General features: G+C 37.6%; 1 protein-coding gene and 1 pseudogene across 1 annotated transcript; both read right to left on the bottom strand.

Annotated features, from left to right (window-relative positions):
* Positions 1-9811: 9811 nt before the first annotated feature.
* On the bottom strand, positions 9812-11022 carry LOC131785392 (uncharacterized; annotated as a pseudogene).
* Positions 11023-12673: 1651 nt separating this feature from the next.
* On the bottom strand, positions 12674-14167 carry LOC131785408 (uncharacterized). Its single transcript, XM_059102295.2, has 2 exons — positions 13826-14167; positions 12674-13604 (listed from the first exon to the last, which is right to left on the bottom strand). Exons 1-2 carry the CDS (start codon positions 14147-14149, stop codon positions 12942-12944), a joined length of 987 nt encoding a protein of 328 aa, XP_058958278.2. The 5' UTR covers positions 14150-14167; the 3' UTR covers positions 12674-12941.
* Positions 14168-15932: the final 1765 nt, after the last annotated feature.

The raw sequence follows: 15932 nt of genomic DNA, 5'->3' as shown, positions 1-15932 counted from the left end.
AGATAAACGCTCAGAGCTTTATGGCATGTGTAACGACAAATTTGTTTAATGAAGCCTTTTACATGCGACAAAACATTATTATTTATTCGGTAGCCTCTTCACCTTTCCCAGTAAAGGAACTTGTTTACGAGAAACACTCGTTTAGTTCAATGGAGAGGGTTACTTTACAATAGAATTCTTTACATAAACAAACTTTGATCAAACAATGGAAGATCATTATTGCAAATTTAACACGCTAGGGTGTAACGAAAACAAAGTTCCATTATCGACATTGAACTCCCGAACGAAAACCGCCAGTTGACAATGTTATAATATTCAGGAATCTTTATCTCTGTTAAAATGAGCCTCGACCTGCTGGAAAGTATCAAACACGTTGATCGCAAAAGATGCGCACAATTCGTTTCCAAATGCAAGGTCAAACAAAGCGGTCGCAGAAGGAGGGAGGTACCTAAAATATTGAATAGTGATAATCTGAAATTCAAATACCAAATACTTCAAATTTGTAAACTTAGAATAAACTTTACAATTCAGCTTAATTAGCTGTAGCGAGTACTTCTATGTCTTCTATTTTAATGCTTTGTTATGCAAGTTCATGTTGCACCAAGGTTACGAACACACTTTGAGAACTCTAAGAGATGGAACTTTCTCCATAATTTGGTTTGTGGTGAAGTAATTTCCTTTTACTAAATCCATTACTTTGAGCAGGATTAACAAGAGTTCGCGTGAAGCCTCGTCATTGTCTGTACTCACACCTTTCACCTTAGCAAAACGGCAGAGAGTTCTTAATTTGGTTAGAGCAGGATAAAGAATGCAAACGTTTCTTGCAAAAAAAAACCAATTTAGTAAATATGAACTTACAACAAAAAAAGGAACTTGAGCCGAAGTAAATTATACCGACACTCCTCCTTGAGCATTCAATGGGTTCATATTCACGCGACATGAAGGAGATGGAGAATTTAGCGCTGTTGAAATCTAAAGAACGATATTTTTCGTTGCTTTCGACTCAACACTAAACTATTTCAAAAAGTGGGTTGGACACATGAACTGCGGAATCTACCCCGTACTGGCTCCCTGTTTCGTCCTTCCGAGGATCGGTTTTGCCCAGTTTGTCACTAACATAGACTCTGGAGAACTTTTTTAATAATTAGAAGCTATACTTTTCTAAACACAATTCTAAACAATGAGGCAAGGAATGAGTTCAAACAACAAGAGAAGACACACGTATAACAACTTCTGCTCACATTTCTCACGAAGAAACTTAAAATTACTTTGAAAAATAATTAAATTAACATTTGGCACCCCAAACCGCTAATGCCTTTGTATTATCAAGGGGAGCCGAGTACATTATTTTCAGACCATTATTAATTTTGTCAACATTTAATATGTAGATGTATAAAGAAGCGATGTTTAATTCCTCTCGATATATATATGTTTGAAAACAAAGCAGGTGCTTTTTTACGTTGAATACTGTACTTTGGGTTTCAAGAGGACACCCCACTTTCTATTAACTTGTAAAACAGTAAACAGCGTCAAACTCGACAGAATTACAAAAGTTCGTTGCGATATTGAAAAGTTTGGAGAAAAATTGTTTGTGTGAGGTGTCATCGTTGTCTGTACTCACACCTTTCAACTTAACAATACGGCAGAGAATTCTTAATTTCGTTTGTGCAGGACAAAGAATGAAAATGTTTCTTGCAAAAAACACCAAACAATCAAGTAAATATGAACATACAAAAAAAAAAAGGAACTTGAGCCGAAGTGGATCATGCCATCACTTCTCCTCGTGCATTCAGTGGGCTCGTATTCATGCGACATGAAGGACCAGCAGATGAAGGATTTAGTGCTGTGCAAACCTGAAGAATGATATTTTTCTTTGTTATTGACTTAGGACTAAATTATTTCTCAAAGTGGGTTAAACTAGCTCCCCAGTTTCCTCCCCTTCCGAGGGTAGGTTTAGCCCAGTTTGTCGCCTAACGTAGACTCTGGAGAAATTTTTTAAGAACTAGAAGCTACACTTGAAAATGTTTCCTGCAAAAAAACACGATATTTTTCATTGTTATTGACTTATGACTAAATTATTTCACAAAGGGGGTTGGAGACAATAACTGCGGAACCCACCCCCTACTGGCTTCCCTGTTTCAACCTTCTGAGGGTCGGTTTAGCCCAGTTGGTTACCTAACATAGACTCTGGAGAACATTGGTTTGCATACTCTCGTTTGGTGCAAAGTCGAAGAAAAAATGTAGATGTAACTGTTTTGGAGAAATTCTACACAGGGAAGCCAGGAATGAGTTCAAACAACGATAGAAGACACACATTACAATTTCTGCTCACATTTCTCACGAGGAAACTTAAAAAATTACCCTGAAAAACAGTTAAATTAACATTTTGCACCCCACACCGCTAAAGCCTTTGTACTACCAAAGGGAGCCGAGTACGTTATTTTCAGACCATTAATAACTCTGATTATATTTAATATACAAAGAAGTGATGTTTGGTTCCTTTCGATGTGTAAATAGGTCTGAAGAAAAAGCATGAAGGTGCGATTTTTCGTTTAATACTGTAGTTTGTGATTCAAGAAGACACACCACTCTCTATTGACTTGCATAACAGTGAACAGCGTCAACTCAGCAGAATCACAAAAGTTTCCTTGCGATGTTGAAAAATTTAGAGTAAAATCTCTTGACGTGTCCAATTAATAATTTAAAGCAATTTAGTGTTAACAACTGAGTTGAAAACGTAAACTAACCATTGTAATGAGTTTAAATGCACCTTTCGTCAGAACTTTACCATCTTACATTAGGGAAAGCCAACACGCACTTGAAATTTTTCGTGACTTTCGTGACGTGGATATTACATCTCTTTATATTTTCGTTCCCAATGACGACGGTCTCCGGGCCCTAAAACATTTTTTCGATCAACGCACTGTTAGGGAACCTAGCTCTGAAACACTACTCCGTCTAGCCGAAATAGTACTTACACTCTCTAGCTTTCCATCCGGTGGTAACTACTACAAACAAACTAATGGCGTAGCTATGGGTACTAAATGAGACCCAGCTACGCCAATCTTTTCGGAGGTTTTATCGAACATCAATTTTTTAGTCAATACCACGGCCCCAAACCTAAACTCTACGGCCGTTACATTGACGACTGCATCGGTGCTACCTCCTCTACCAGTCAGGACTACAAACGGCTGAGAAGGAAAACACTGACTGCATTCCATTTCACCCTCACAACCACGCTATCAGTCTTAAAAACTTTAAATCACTCCAAAACGATTCTGAGACTGGTAGTATCTTTTTGCAACCTCCACTAATTTCATTCAAACGTGACAAAAACATGGGCAACTTTTCGGTCAGAAGTTCATTTTAAACCAGTGACCAATCTGTAACTTTCAAATGCGCTCGCTCACGATGAAAAACTTGTCCTTTCATTCATAACGTAGAAAAAATGTCGGGACCCTAGAAATCCATTAAAATCACTGATCACTTTACCTGCCCCCACGTCGATGTCATTTACCGCATAATTTGCATTTATTGCAAAAAGGTATACATTAGTGAAATAGGTAGACGACTAGGTGACCGATTCCAAATTCACCTTCGCGACGTAGAAAGAAATGACAAGGACACATCCAAACCAGTCGCTAGACACTTTAATCTCCCTAATCGTTCTAAACAACATATGACAGTTTTTGGCCTTTCCCTACATCTGGGCAGTTCGGAAAGCCGCAAAAAACTAGAACAAAAATTTATCTTCCAAATCGGCACTCTTAATCCGCACGGCATCAACGAACGCTTTTCATTCAACTAATTTATTCCTGTTTTCTCGTCACCATATTCCCACAAATAGCGTAGCTCCATTTTCTGCATATGAACCCACACATAACCCACAATTCCTCCAATCGCTCTGACGAAGGGCTAACGCTCGAAACGTCAGCATTTAAACTCTTTACGGTAAAAAAATAAAGCCTTAAAACTCATTACAGTGGTCAATTTGCGTTTTCAACTCGGTTGTTAACACTAAATCACTCGTTAACTCTCCCTCCGACGCAGCATTACAGTTTCCTTAGAAAATTACCCCCTTAATAATTTAGGTCTTTTGCCTAAAGGAAAGCTCACGGTCTGCAGCCCAACGGCCACGGCCATCAGCTTTACAGCCAGCGGTTCAAGGGTACAGCGGCAAACGGACCGCTGTATAATTCACAGCGCGGGGGCTTGCGTCCTGTTTCCTGTTTCATCACCACGTATTTCGGTCAGCAGTCTACACATGCCTATGCCAAACCTATGAGCTTGGTCTATCTAGAAGGATGGTGATTCTTCGTTTACCTTTCAGATCGTTTGGATCATTTGCAATCTTTGCAATGCTTTCTTTCAATTTATTAAGTCTTTTAACGTCTTTTTTCACAGAACTCTACGACAGAGCGGACGTTTATTCCCAAAGGCCTCAGACTTCTGGCTGATTAGTCTCGTAGCATGGCGATATAAGGATCATATTAAACAACAACGCCCACAAGAAAGGTAGCAGTTAAATGGGCTGCTGGGCCCTGGGCCGAGAAACATACCTCGTGCAATTTGACTGGTGCGAGCAACACACAAGAATTTTGTAAAAATGATTGGTTTAATAAATGATAAACAAACTAACTTTTACGACTAATTCATTATTTTTACTTTTTCACAATGAAAAGAAACAAAAATGGATCATAAATATGCCCTAGTCAATCACGTGATATGCAAATTAGAGGCTTCAGATCGTACCATGGAGCTTTCCAATTTTGTACATAGCAGTCTTTGTAGTGTTGTTTTGGGTGGATCATTGAATCAAAGAACTTTCCTTTCACTTGCAACATTTATTTGGAGGGTTGATTAATGACTATAACTTTTCCCCGTGGAAGGAAAAAATCAGGAGAAGAACAAATACAGGAGAAACATCTTTATAGTTTATAACATTTGGTGTGCAGATGCAGGCTTGATGATCAGCAGTCTTGCCTCTTTACAGCTGCGTGGCGTCTGCGAAAATAATGAAGAACGCAGAAAGGTTAAACGAGTCTACGAGTCCTTGTATAAGACTTTGGAATGCACGCCAGTTGTAACAATGTTAGCACTCAATTAAAGTATCTTTCAGTTAAAGTATCCAGGCCTAAATTACTTAATGCAATGGCTGCAGTCATCAAAGCCTAGAACTGATTATCAAGCAGTGATTGGAGATTGTCACAAGAGAATTCACTCAACTTAGGGTCTTACTATCGTACTTGCTTTTACGTAGGTGAGCAACAAAAATGAGTTTGTGTAGAATAAATAAAAACTAATCTCGGCCGCCTCCCTCCTCCACAGAACAATTTCGCTATTCTTTACCGCAACCCCAAAACTTGATGGAAACTTTTAACTTTAATGACTGAGTAATTTTACTCTCTCGTCCTGAAATTTTATTTGGAAAAGTCAATTCAAGTCCACGAGCTTTTGGAGTCTTACTAACATTTTTTATTTATACCTTTTCAAGAAATTAACCTATCGGCTCGTATTAACCTTCTTAAAAATGGTGTTATCCCAAGGTTTTACCAGCAAATAAGGAGAAAAACTAAAGAGAGATAGTTTCGTCTTATCAAGAGCTTGGGAAAAAGAAAAAATTACAAGTTCTTATAAGAAATCGAGGCTCTAACCATCGGAATTCCGCGCTCCGATGCTCCGATGCGCGGAATTCGAAGATCTAAGTTTGAATTTCTCATGGGGACTCAGAATTTTTCGTCGTCTCTCTCTCGAGACAAGACAAAAAACGTCTTTCTCTACTTCACTACCGAGCTCAAAATTTACCATCTTTCTTATTCGTAATGCAAAACTTTCCTGATTGTTTACCTAAACTTGTACAAAGGTACAAAATGACATACTGCGTGCTGTTGATGATAACAAGTCGGTTATACTCCTTCTACTCGACTTGTCCTCAGCCTTTGATACGGTTGACCATTTGATACTGTTATCTTGACTCTCCCATCGTTTTGGTATAAAGGGTACTGCCCTTGCTTGGTTTGATTCGTATCTTAAATCTCGCAAACAGTTTGTGCAAATTGAAGATTGTCAGTCATCACAACGTTGTTTAGCACATGGGGTGCCTCAAGGATCTGTGTTAGGTCCCTTGCTGTATTTATTATATACATCTCCGATTGCTGATATTATCAATTTTCCTAGTCTAAAGTACCATTTGTATGCTGATGATTCTCAACTTTACATTTCTTTTAAAACCGACTGCTTTGCTGACCTCGCTCAAGCTAAGTCATCTGTTGAGCTATGTGTCAAAGATATCGACTGGTGGATAACAAACAACATGCTAAAGCTCAATCAAGAGAAAACTGAACCGATTGTAATTAGTTCAAAATTCCGCCCAAAGCCTGTCATTTCATATGTGTCAGTTGGTGATGAACAAATACTCCCCAAATCTTCAGCTAGGAATCTCGGTGTCATATTTGACGAATGCTGTAATATGGTGGAACATGTAAATAAGATCTGCAAAACGTCGCACTACCACTTAAGGAACATTTCTAAAATTAGGAAGTACCTCACTGAGGAAACTACGGAAATTCTTGTTCATGCATTTGTTACTTCAAAACTAGATTATTGTAACTCTTTATTGTATGGCCTCCCTAAGCATATGATAAGTAGTTTGCAGTCTGTGCAAAACACGGCTGCTCGTATCGTTACTTTAACCAAGAAATTTGATCATATCACCCCTGTATTGATTCAACTGCATTGGTTACCTGTTCACTTTCGGATTCTTTTTAAAGTTTTATTGTTAGTTTATAAGGCCCTAAATGGTATGGCACCATTATATATCACGGAATTACTTAGTTATCGTACATGTTCACGTACGCTACGTTCTACTGATAAAAAATTTCTGGCAGTTCCGAAGTCAAGACTTAAAACATACGGAGACAGGGCCTTTTCCGTTGCTGCACCTAAACTCTGGAATGAGCTGCCACTAGATCTTAGAAGTTTAGATACAATTAATTTATTCAAGAAACACTTAAAGACCGATCATTTTAAAAAAGTATATAATGTTTAACTTTTTGATAATTTGGAATAGGATTTACTGTGATATTTTTATAAATAAGTCTGCAAATAGGTTTTTAATTTATTCATATTTTATTACCAGTGGGATCTTTTTAATTATTTTAATATTATGAATTGTAAAGCGCTTTCGTCAATTAGTGGAGTTAGCGCTACATAAATTATGTTAAATTAAATATAAAAAAAATTAAATTAAAATTAAACCTGTAATGTTTTTCTACATATCGTTTACTCTCCTTTTTGTTACTTTTGTTGTTAGTACAAAATGCTAATATTTTAAAGGTAATTCAAGGAAGCATCTGTGAGCACAGTAGAGAATAACGACTTGATCAACAGGCCTATCAGGACGCGGTTGTAGGAAAGAGAATCAAAAGATTCAGGATACTGCTGACAATAACGTTCATGCGCACAGTAGTAGTATGAAAACAGAACAAAAAAATGATAAATGGTGTTGTAAGAGGGAAATACCCCATGAAATGCTCACAATAGACCTCGTCGCCATAGCAATAGTACGGAAAGAGAATGTAAAAGAGAACAGTGCTTTTTGAGAGCATGTGGGTAAACAACCTTCTATTACTTACATCATTTTCCATCTCATAAATAAAACGCTTTCTGTGACTGAAATTTGAAACTTAGAGGATATTTTTTTCAGCAAAAAGGGGCATAGACCATATTTCAGAGACCTGAAAGGTACCTGGGGGCAGCGAGCAAAAGATAGAACAACCTGGAAGAACCTAATTATAGGGCCTGAAATCTTCATGAAGCAGTCACTGTCGAGTCGGCAGACGGCATACCATTGAAAGAACAGGCATTTACCTTTTGATGGTAGACTGGCCAAAGTATATGTCTTCGTGGAAAGATTTCAAATGGTATTGTGGTTTTTTTTTTGTCGAATTACTTTCAAATCTGGAAAAGGTCTAGACGAGTTTGAATTTAAATTGTAAATATTTTTGCCATGTTTTTATGCTCAAGTCCCTGGTACTGCAACTTAAAGGCATATTTTCTTTCAGTAACTCTTACTATGAATATATTTATTTCTGATGATATGATTTTTAGCAACCAACATGAATTTTCATTTTGCCATCGAAAGCCCATTGTCATCCTGACTGTTATTTTTGCTGGAGATTATGTTTTGGAAATTTGTCATTTGGGAAAAAAATCTCCAATCAAAACAAAGTACAGTGAATTCACATGAACCCGAAGCTTCAAGGAAAACTAAAAAAGGTTCAAGTTAGTCTCGTATCCAGACCATCCAGGGACAGGCGGTTATTCAGTTACACGGTAGGATCTGGGTACGAGATTAGGTCTGAGTTATCGGGAGTTCGAGTTACCGCGAACCAGAAGTAAGGGGAAAAGGGTATTTGTTGTTTTTTCTATTCATACAATGTAAATTTGAATCAAATTTAATAAGAGAGTGGAGTCAAGAGGAAATGGAACACTAAATTTCTGCAGAAAATCACAACGTGACGTAAATGTTTTGGACTACCGTGTATTGTTTCGATTTGCCACGTATTGACAGACGTGGTTCGACGTGGTTCGAGTTATCAAGAGTAAAATGTATGAAGAATGACCTTAATGGAAACGAAAATTGCCCCGAGTTAGTTGGAGGTTCAAGTTATCGCGGGTTCAAGTTACCGTGGATCAAATTGCCGTAGATGCATGACCAAAATCCAGGGAAAATCGATTTGGCTCGAGTTAGCGCGTCATCGGGATTCGACTGTTTTTAATAAAAGGAAAGAGGAAATATACAAAGTTGGGTTGTTTAACTTTGGGCTAAAAAAAATTTTTTTTACATTAATTTATTGATATCACCATAATTCCAATAACAGCAACATACAATATTTACAAAGCGGACAATACTAAACTAATACAATCTACGATACAATGGTTATGAAGTATTTAGTTAGTTTAGTTAGTCAGTAAGTTGATCAGCTCAGTTTGATTTAGTCATTAGTTTTTATTTAGAATAAATTTACTCAATGGATTCGAATTCCGAAGTGATCTTGGTTTAAGCGCTAGCTATAGCGATAAGTTTTTAGATTGTAGAAGCCTCGTCTAACTTCCATGGGTGGGCGCGCTTAGTTTGTCTAATGACCTTGATTTGGACCCACACGAAAGTTCTTGTTTTTGCAAACGCAGTCAGTGATAGAATCACTTGATCAGAAGAATTATTATTAAGTACTTTGTTGTTCATTTCGAAATTCAGGTTTGATTTAGTGTTCCAACAACAAATTTTTATCCCCCAAGGTCAGCCAGCTGGTATGCCTGCCCGTATTTATCAAAAGAGAATACAAACTGAAGCATATTTGTTATACTACTTATTACTCTACGTTAGTTATACCATACCACTGATTACGTTGCGTTACCAACAAAACAACTACAATTACATTATGCCTCAAATTACGTTACTTCTGATAGGTTACGCTACTTAAATAGTTACCCTCTTTGCACTACTTTGCATTATTTATGGAGGCTACTTACTCTAGATTTCAATTATCACATTAGGCAGCGTAAGAAAAAACAACAACAACAACAAAACAGAAGATATTTACATCATTTACATGACAGCGCTCTTTTTTTTCAAATACAATAATTAGCAAGCTAGTTTATTTACATTTTTTTTCTTGTAAGAGCAGGTTATCGTTTTTCTTTGCTGTGTTTCAAATTAAAGGGGTTTTTTTGGGTGTGACAGGTCTCATCAGAAAAGTAAGAAAGAAATATGAAGACTGGAAAATACAGTCAGTCAGTGAGAAAGTGGTCAAACTCTTAAACCAAACCAATAGCTGTTTGTGGCAGAGCTACTTGATGTGCAGCAGAAGTTAGGATTGTACACTTCATACCGACCAAAATTTTGCTCGCTATACCTGTCATTATCTTGAATGGACCCTGGTGCTCTACCAAATGCGCAATGCTTTTTATAGCTTCGGTGGACTAAAATGTATCCAGCGGATTGATACTAAACCGCAATGCACTTTTCAGAGCTGTGTCCATGGACATTGATGTAATCGACGAGTTCAAAAGTTTTAGCACCCTTATATGTCAACAAGTCGAAGTTTTTAAACTTTGCTCGAACGTAATCTATAGTCGACAACGCTCGCAGGATCGAAGCTGCAAGTTATTCGCCAGTATGTTGACTTAGATCTCAATCCTTTCATGCGATCTAATTGAAGCCTGTACGCCTCCCAGTTGGGAACCTCTGGGCTCATTGGCTCATTTGCGAACAAAGCCTGTCGGGTAAAAGGTTTCCCAACGTTCTGTAAGCTTTCTGACATAACTAGTGTCCAGGCCCAACCGGGTTGTCAGGTGAAGTCGCAGTAGACTTTAAACATATCACCGTTGTTGTCATGGATACAGAAAAAGCCTGATGCAGGGTTAATGGTCAGTTGTCTTGCCTCTCTGCAGCTGCGTGGTGCCTACCAAAATAAAAAGAAAACTCAGAATGCAGAAGGGCTAAACTTCTACGAGCTCTAACAGGTCCAAGCTCCATCGAGCCTTTCAAACATTGAAAGGTTGTTTTAGGAGTGCTCCACTCTTTCTCTCTCCCATTCATTCTACTTTCGTTTAGGTACCTAACTTTTGAAAATGCTGAGATTCTGAAGTTATTTAAAGAAGGATAAACAGAGATGGAAAACACAGCTACGTTACCTTCCTCTGCCGTGCGAAAACATAACCAGCTTTTTCCACCAAGTTTTCCTGATCGCCCTCTTTTCCGCCGTTTAACTCACAAACGCCATGGTCGGACTCTGACATTTGGTAGTTGTATGATGAACATGACGGAAGAGACAAGCATCTGTGAGCACAAGAGAGAATTCCACCACGAGTGAACAACGACTTGATCACCTGGCCGATCAGAACGCGGTTGTATAAGAGAGAGTCAAAGGACTCCCTGAAACACCCACAGTAAAACTCGTCACCATAGCCATAGTAAGAAAAGAGAAAGTAAAGAAGAACAGTGCTTTTTGACAACATCTTTGTTAAAATCTCGAAGAAACTCAACGGCTAGATAAGAGTTGGGCTACTTGTTTGACTTGTATAAATGTTAGCGTACAATGCATGTATCACCAAGGCCATGAGTTAAAAATGTCAAAGCAATAAAATATTAATTTGCTTCTCTTTGTCTATTTACTTTTTGACAATTAAGTTAAAGAGAAATTAAGAGAGAGTTACTTCATTACAGTGAGTTGGTTTTTACAAAAACTTTGAAAAATGTTCATCGCAACATCATTATCACAGACGGGTATTTCATCAACAAAGTTTCATGACTTATACGTAAGTTTTATGTGTGAGGTAGTACGCTCGCTGTGACTTAGAAATTAACATTTGAAGGGAAATTTCTTCAGCTGAAGAGACTTTCTAGAAGTATATATCTTACGCCTTTTTGGAAAAGCAATAGCGAAGAGACCCAGTTTTCTACCCACTGTGATGAGGTTGTGTACGCGCAAAGACATGATCGAGGATCGGTTCACCGAAGTCCACCTCCGAGCACAGTTCATTCATAATTCCATCTTTACAGTTAATTAATAACTGCATAGAGTGTTCTAAAGTCTCAGCGGGTTCTTCTATCAAAAGACTTTTAAACAGTGGGCACTTTGATTTCAAGTTCGGAATTAAGCTCAATTATTACTATTACTAAGGCTTATGTAAAGTCTCAGCAGGTCTTCCAGAAATATTCGCTATTGAGTGCAAAACCGTGCTGTGCCAATTAAAATAGCGTTATCTTTCAGAAACTTTCAAGTGAAACAACTGATTTTTTATTTCATTTCAAACCTCATCCTTGCCCACACTTAAAAAAAAAAAACACCAACACAAACTATTCAAAATCATTTGAGACATCGTTAATTTTTATTCAAAGCAAAGCTGTTTTCAGCTCAAGCTATAGTCTAAGATTCCATGTTGCAGTGCTTCTGTTCAACTGATCACAGATGACTTCAAGGTGCGGTAAAGACAAAAAATTACCATATTAGGTGCTGCCGACTGTTTCACAAAATAGCTCTTGCATGGGTAGCATGTCTGTTGATTATTATGTCTTATAAGCCTGGGTTCTTCTTTTCCGCTTTGCTAGGGGAAATAAAAACAGTTGGAAGCTAAGAGTACATCAACAAGGTAAATTTGAATGCTATCATTTGTGTATGATACTTTAAAAGCTTGATAGGGAATTAGTGACATTATTTTTGCCATGTTTTTATGCTCAAGTCCCCTATACTGCAACTTAATGCATATTGTATGTTAGTAACTGTTTTTTTTCATCTCTTTGTTTATTTATTTCTGATAATTCTCATGAAATTCATTTTTCTCAAAAATGGTCACGTCGGAAATGATAGCCGATCAAACCACAATGTTCAACAAACAAGTAGAACAGATATGCAAAGCTTTGTGGCTTATCTTGGGCCTAATAAAATATTAAGTTTTTCAAACTTTTAAATTTTTATTGTTTATTAATACTCCAATGAAAGAAACAATATTTTTGAAGCTAATAATACAAAACTAATGCTATCTACAATACAAGGCAATGCTACTGAGTTCGTTACCTTACTTACAATACTAATCATTACTCCACGTTAGTTATACAATGCTATACGGATTACTTTCCGTTATTATCAAAACAACTAGTTATATTAGACTTCGAATAGCGTTACTTCTGGTAATATGAATTTCGTAACCTTATTAAATAATTACATTTTTGGCAGTACTTTGCGTAACTTATGAAATCTACTTACTCTGATTTTTAATCATCATATCAACCAGCATAGAAAAACAACAACAACAACCAGACATAAAAACAAAAAACTTCTACATCACTGATGTCACAGTACTTTTTTTCAAATGAAATAATCAGCAAGCTAGTTTATTTACATGTTTTTTTTATCGTCAGAGCAATGAGAAAAAGTTCAAACTCGTGAACCAAACCAGTAGTTGGTTGTGGCAGAGTTATTTGATGTGCACCGGAAGTTAGGATTGTAAAATACATAGCGACCAAAATTTTGCTCGCTATGAGTACCCTTAACTTGAATGGACCCTGGTGCTCTAGCAAAGTCGCAGACGTTTTCGTAGCTTCTGTGGGTTAAAATAAAGTCAGTGGACTGATACCAAACTGCGGTGCAGTTTGTACAGTTGTGTCCATGGACATTGATGTAATCGACGAGTTCACAAGGTTTTTCACCCCCATTCTTATGAGTCAATAAGTCGAAGTCTTTAAACTTTGCTCGAACGTAATCTCTATAGTCGACAACGCTCGCAAGATTGAGACTGCAAGTTATTCGCCAGTGTGTTGACTCAGATCTCAACCCTTTCATGCGGTCTAATTGAAGCCTGTACGCCTCCCAGTTGGGAACCTCTGGGCTCATCGGCTCATTTGTGAACAAACCCCGTTGGGTAAAAGGTTTGCCAACGTTCTGTAAGGTTTCTGACATAACTAGAGTCCAGGCCCAGCCGGGCTCTGAGGTGAAGTCGCAGTAGACTTTAAACTCATGACAGTTGTTGTCTTGGATATAGAAATAGCCTGGTGCAGGCTTACTGATCAGCTGTCTTGCCTCTTTGCAGCTGCGTGGCGGCTGCGAAAATGAAAAAGAACGCAGAAGGGTTAAACTCCTACGAGGTCTAACAAGTCCTATCTCGAGCTTGTCAAAGACCTCTTTGGATTCTTTCTCTCTCCCTCCCTCCCGTTCACTTCACTCTTCTCTGCTTTCGTTTAGGTACTTTATTTATAAAAATGCAACGATTCTGAAGTGATTTTAAGAAGGATGAACCAAGGTGGCAAACACAGCTAAGTTACCTTTCTCCGCCGTGCGAAAACATAACCAGGTTTTTCCACCAAGTTTTCCTGATCGCCCTCTTTTCCGCCGTTTAACTCACAAACGCCATGGTCGGACTCTGACATTTGGTAGTTGTATGATGAACATGACGGAAGAGACAAGCATCTGTGAGCACAGGAGAGAATTCCACCGCGAGTGAACAACGACTTGATCACCTGGCCGATCAGGACACGGTTGTAGAAAAGAGAATCAAAAGATTCAGTGTACTGCTGACAAGAACGTTCATGGCCATAGCAATAATATGAAAACAGAACAAAACAAATGATAATCTTTTTGGAGAACATTTTGGATGAAGCTGCGATGTGACCAGATAAACGCTCAGAGCTTCATTGCATGTGTAACGAAAAATTTGTGTTTAATGAAGCCTTTTACATGCGACAAAACATTATTATTTATTCGGTAGCCTCTTCACCTGTCCCAGTTAAGGAACTTGTTTACGAGAAACACTCGTTTAGTTCAATGGAGAGGGTTACTTTACAATAGAGGTCTTTACATAAACAAACTTTGATCAAACAATGGAAGATCATTATTGCAAATTTAACACGCTAGGGTGTAACGAAAACAAAGTTTCATTATCGACATTGAACTCCCGAACGAAAACCGCCAGTTGACAATGTTATAACATTCAGGAATCTTTATCTCTGTTAAAATGAGTCTCAACCTGCTGGAAAGTATCAAACACGTTGATCGCAAAAGATGCGTACAATTCGTTTCCAAATGCAACGTCAAACAAAGCGGTCGCAGAAGGAGAGAGGCACCTAAAATATTGAATAGTGATAATCTGAAATTCAAATACCAAATACTTCAAATTTGTAAACTTAGAATAAACTTTACAAGTCAGCTTAATTAGCTGTAGTGAGTACTTCTATGTCTTCTATTGTAATGCTTTGTTATGCAAGTTCATGTTGCACCAAGGTTACGAACACACTTTGAGAACTCTAAGAGATAACTTTCTCCATAATTTAGTTTGTGGTGAAGTAATTTCCTTTTGATAAATCCCTTACTTTGAGCAGGATTAACAAGAGTTCGCGTGAAGCCTCGCCATTGTCTGTACTCACACCTTTCACCTTAGCAATACGGCAGAGAGTTCTTAATTTGGTTAGAGCAGGATAAAGAATGCAAACGTTTCTTGCAAAAAAAACCAATTTAGTAAATATGAACTTACAACAAAAAAAGGAACTTGAGCCGAAGTAAATTATACCGACACTCCTCCTTGAGCATTCAATGGGCTCATATTCACGCGACATGAAGGAGATGGAGAATTTAGCACTGTTGAAATCTAAAGAACGATATTTTTCGTTGCTTTTGACTCAACACTAAACTATTTCACAAAGTGGGTTGGACACATGAACTGCGGAATCTACCTCGTACTGGCTCCCTGTTTCGTCCTTCCGAGGATCGGTTTTGCCCAGTTTGTCACTAACATAGACTATGGAGAACTTTTTTAATAATTAGAAGCTACACTTTTCTAAACACAATTCTAAACAATGAGGCAAGGAATGAGTTCAAACAACAAGAGAAGAGACACGTATAACAACTTCTGCTCACATTTCTCACTATGAAACTTAAAATTACTTTGAAAAATAATTAAATTAACATTTGGCACCGCAAACCGCTAATGCCTTTGTATTATCAAAGGGAGCCGAGTACATTATTTTCAGACCATTATTAATTTTGTCTACATTTAATATGTAGATGTATAAAGAAGCGATGTTTAATTCCTCTCGATATATATATATATATGTTTGAGGACAAAGCAGGTGCTTTTTTTCGTTGAATACTGTACTTTGGGTTTCAAGAGGACACCCCACTTTCTATTAACTTGTAAAACAGTAAACAGCGTCAAACTCAACAGAATTACAAAAGTTTCGTTGCGATATTGAAAAGTTTGGAGAAAAATTGTTTGCGTGAGGTGTCATCGTTGTCTGTACTCATACCTTTCAACTTAACAATACGGCAGATAATTCTTAATTTCGTTTGTGCTGGACAAAGAATGAAAATGTTTCTTGCAAAAAAAAAAACCAAACAATCAAGTAAATATGAACATACAAAAACAAAACATACGTG

This window comes from Pocillopora verrucosa, chromosome 3, assembly GCF_036669915.1.
Source record: "Pocillopora verrucosa isolate sample1 chromosome 3, ASM3666991v2, whole genome shotgun sequence".
NCBI lineage: Eukaryota > Metazoa > Cnidaria > Anthozoa > Scleractinia > Pocilloporidae > Pocillopora > Pocillopora verrucosa.
The sequence above is the reverse complement of the archived record's forward strand: the minus strand, read 5'-3'. Positions and strand labels throughout refer to the sequence as shown.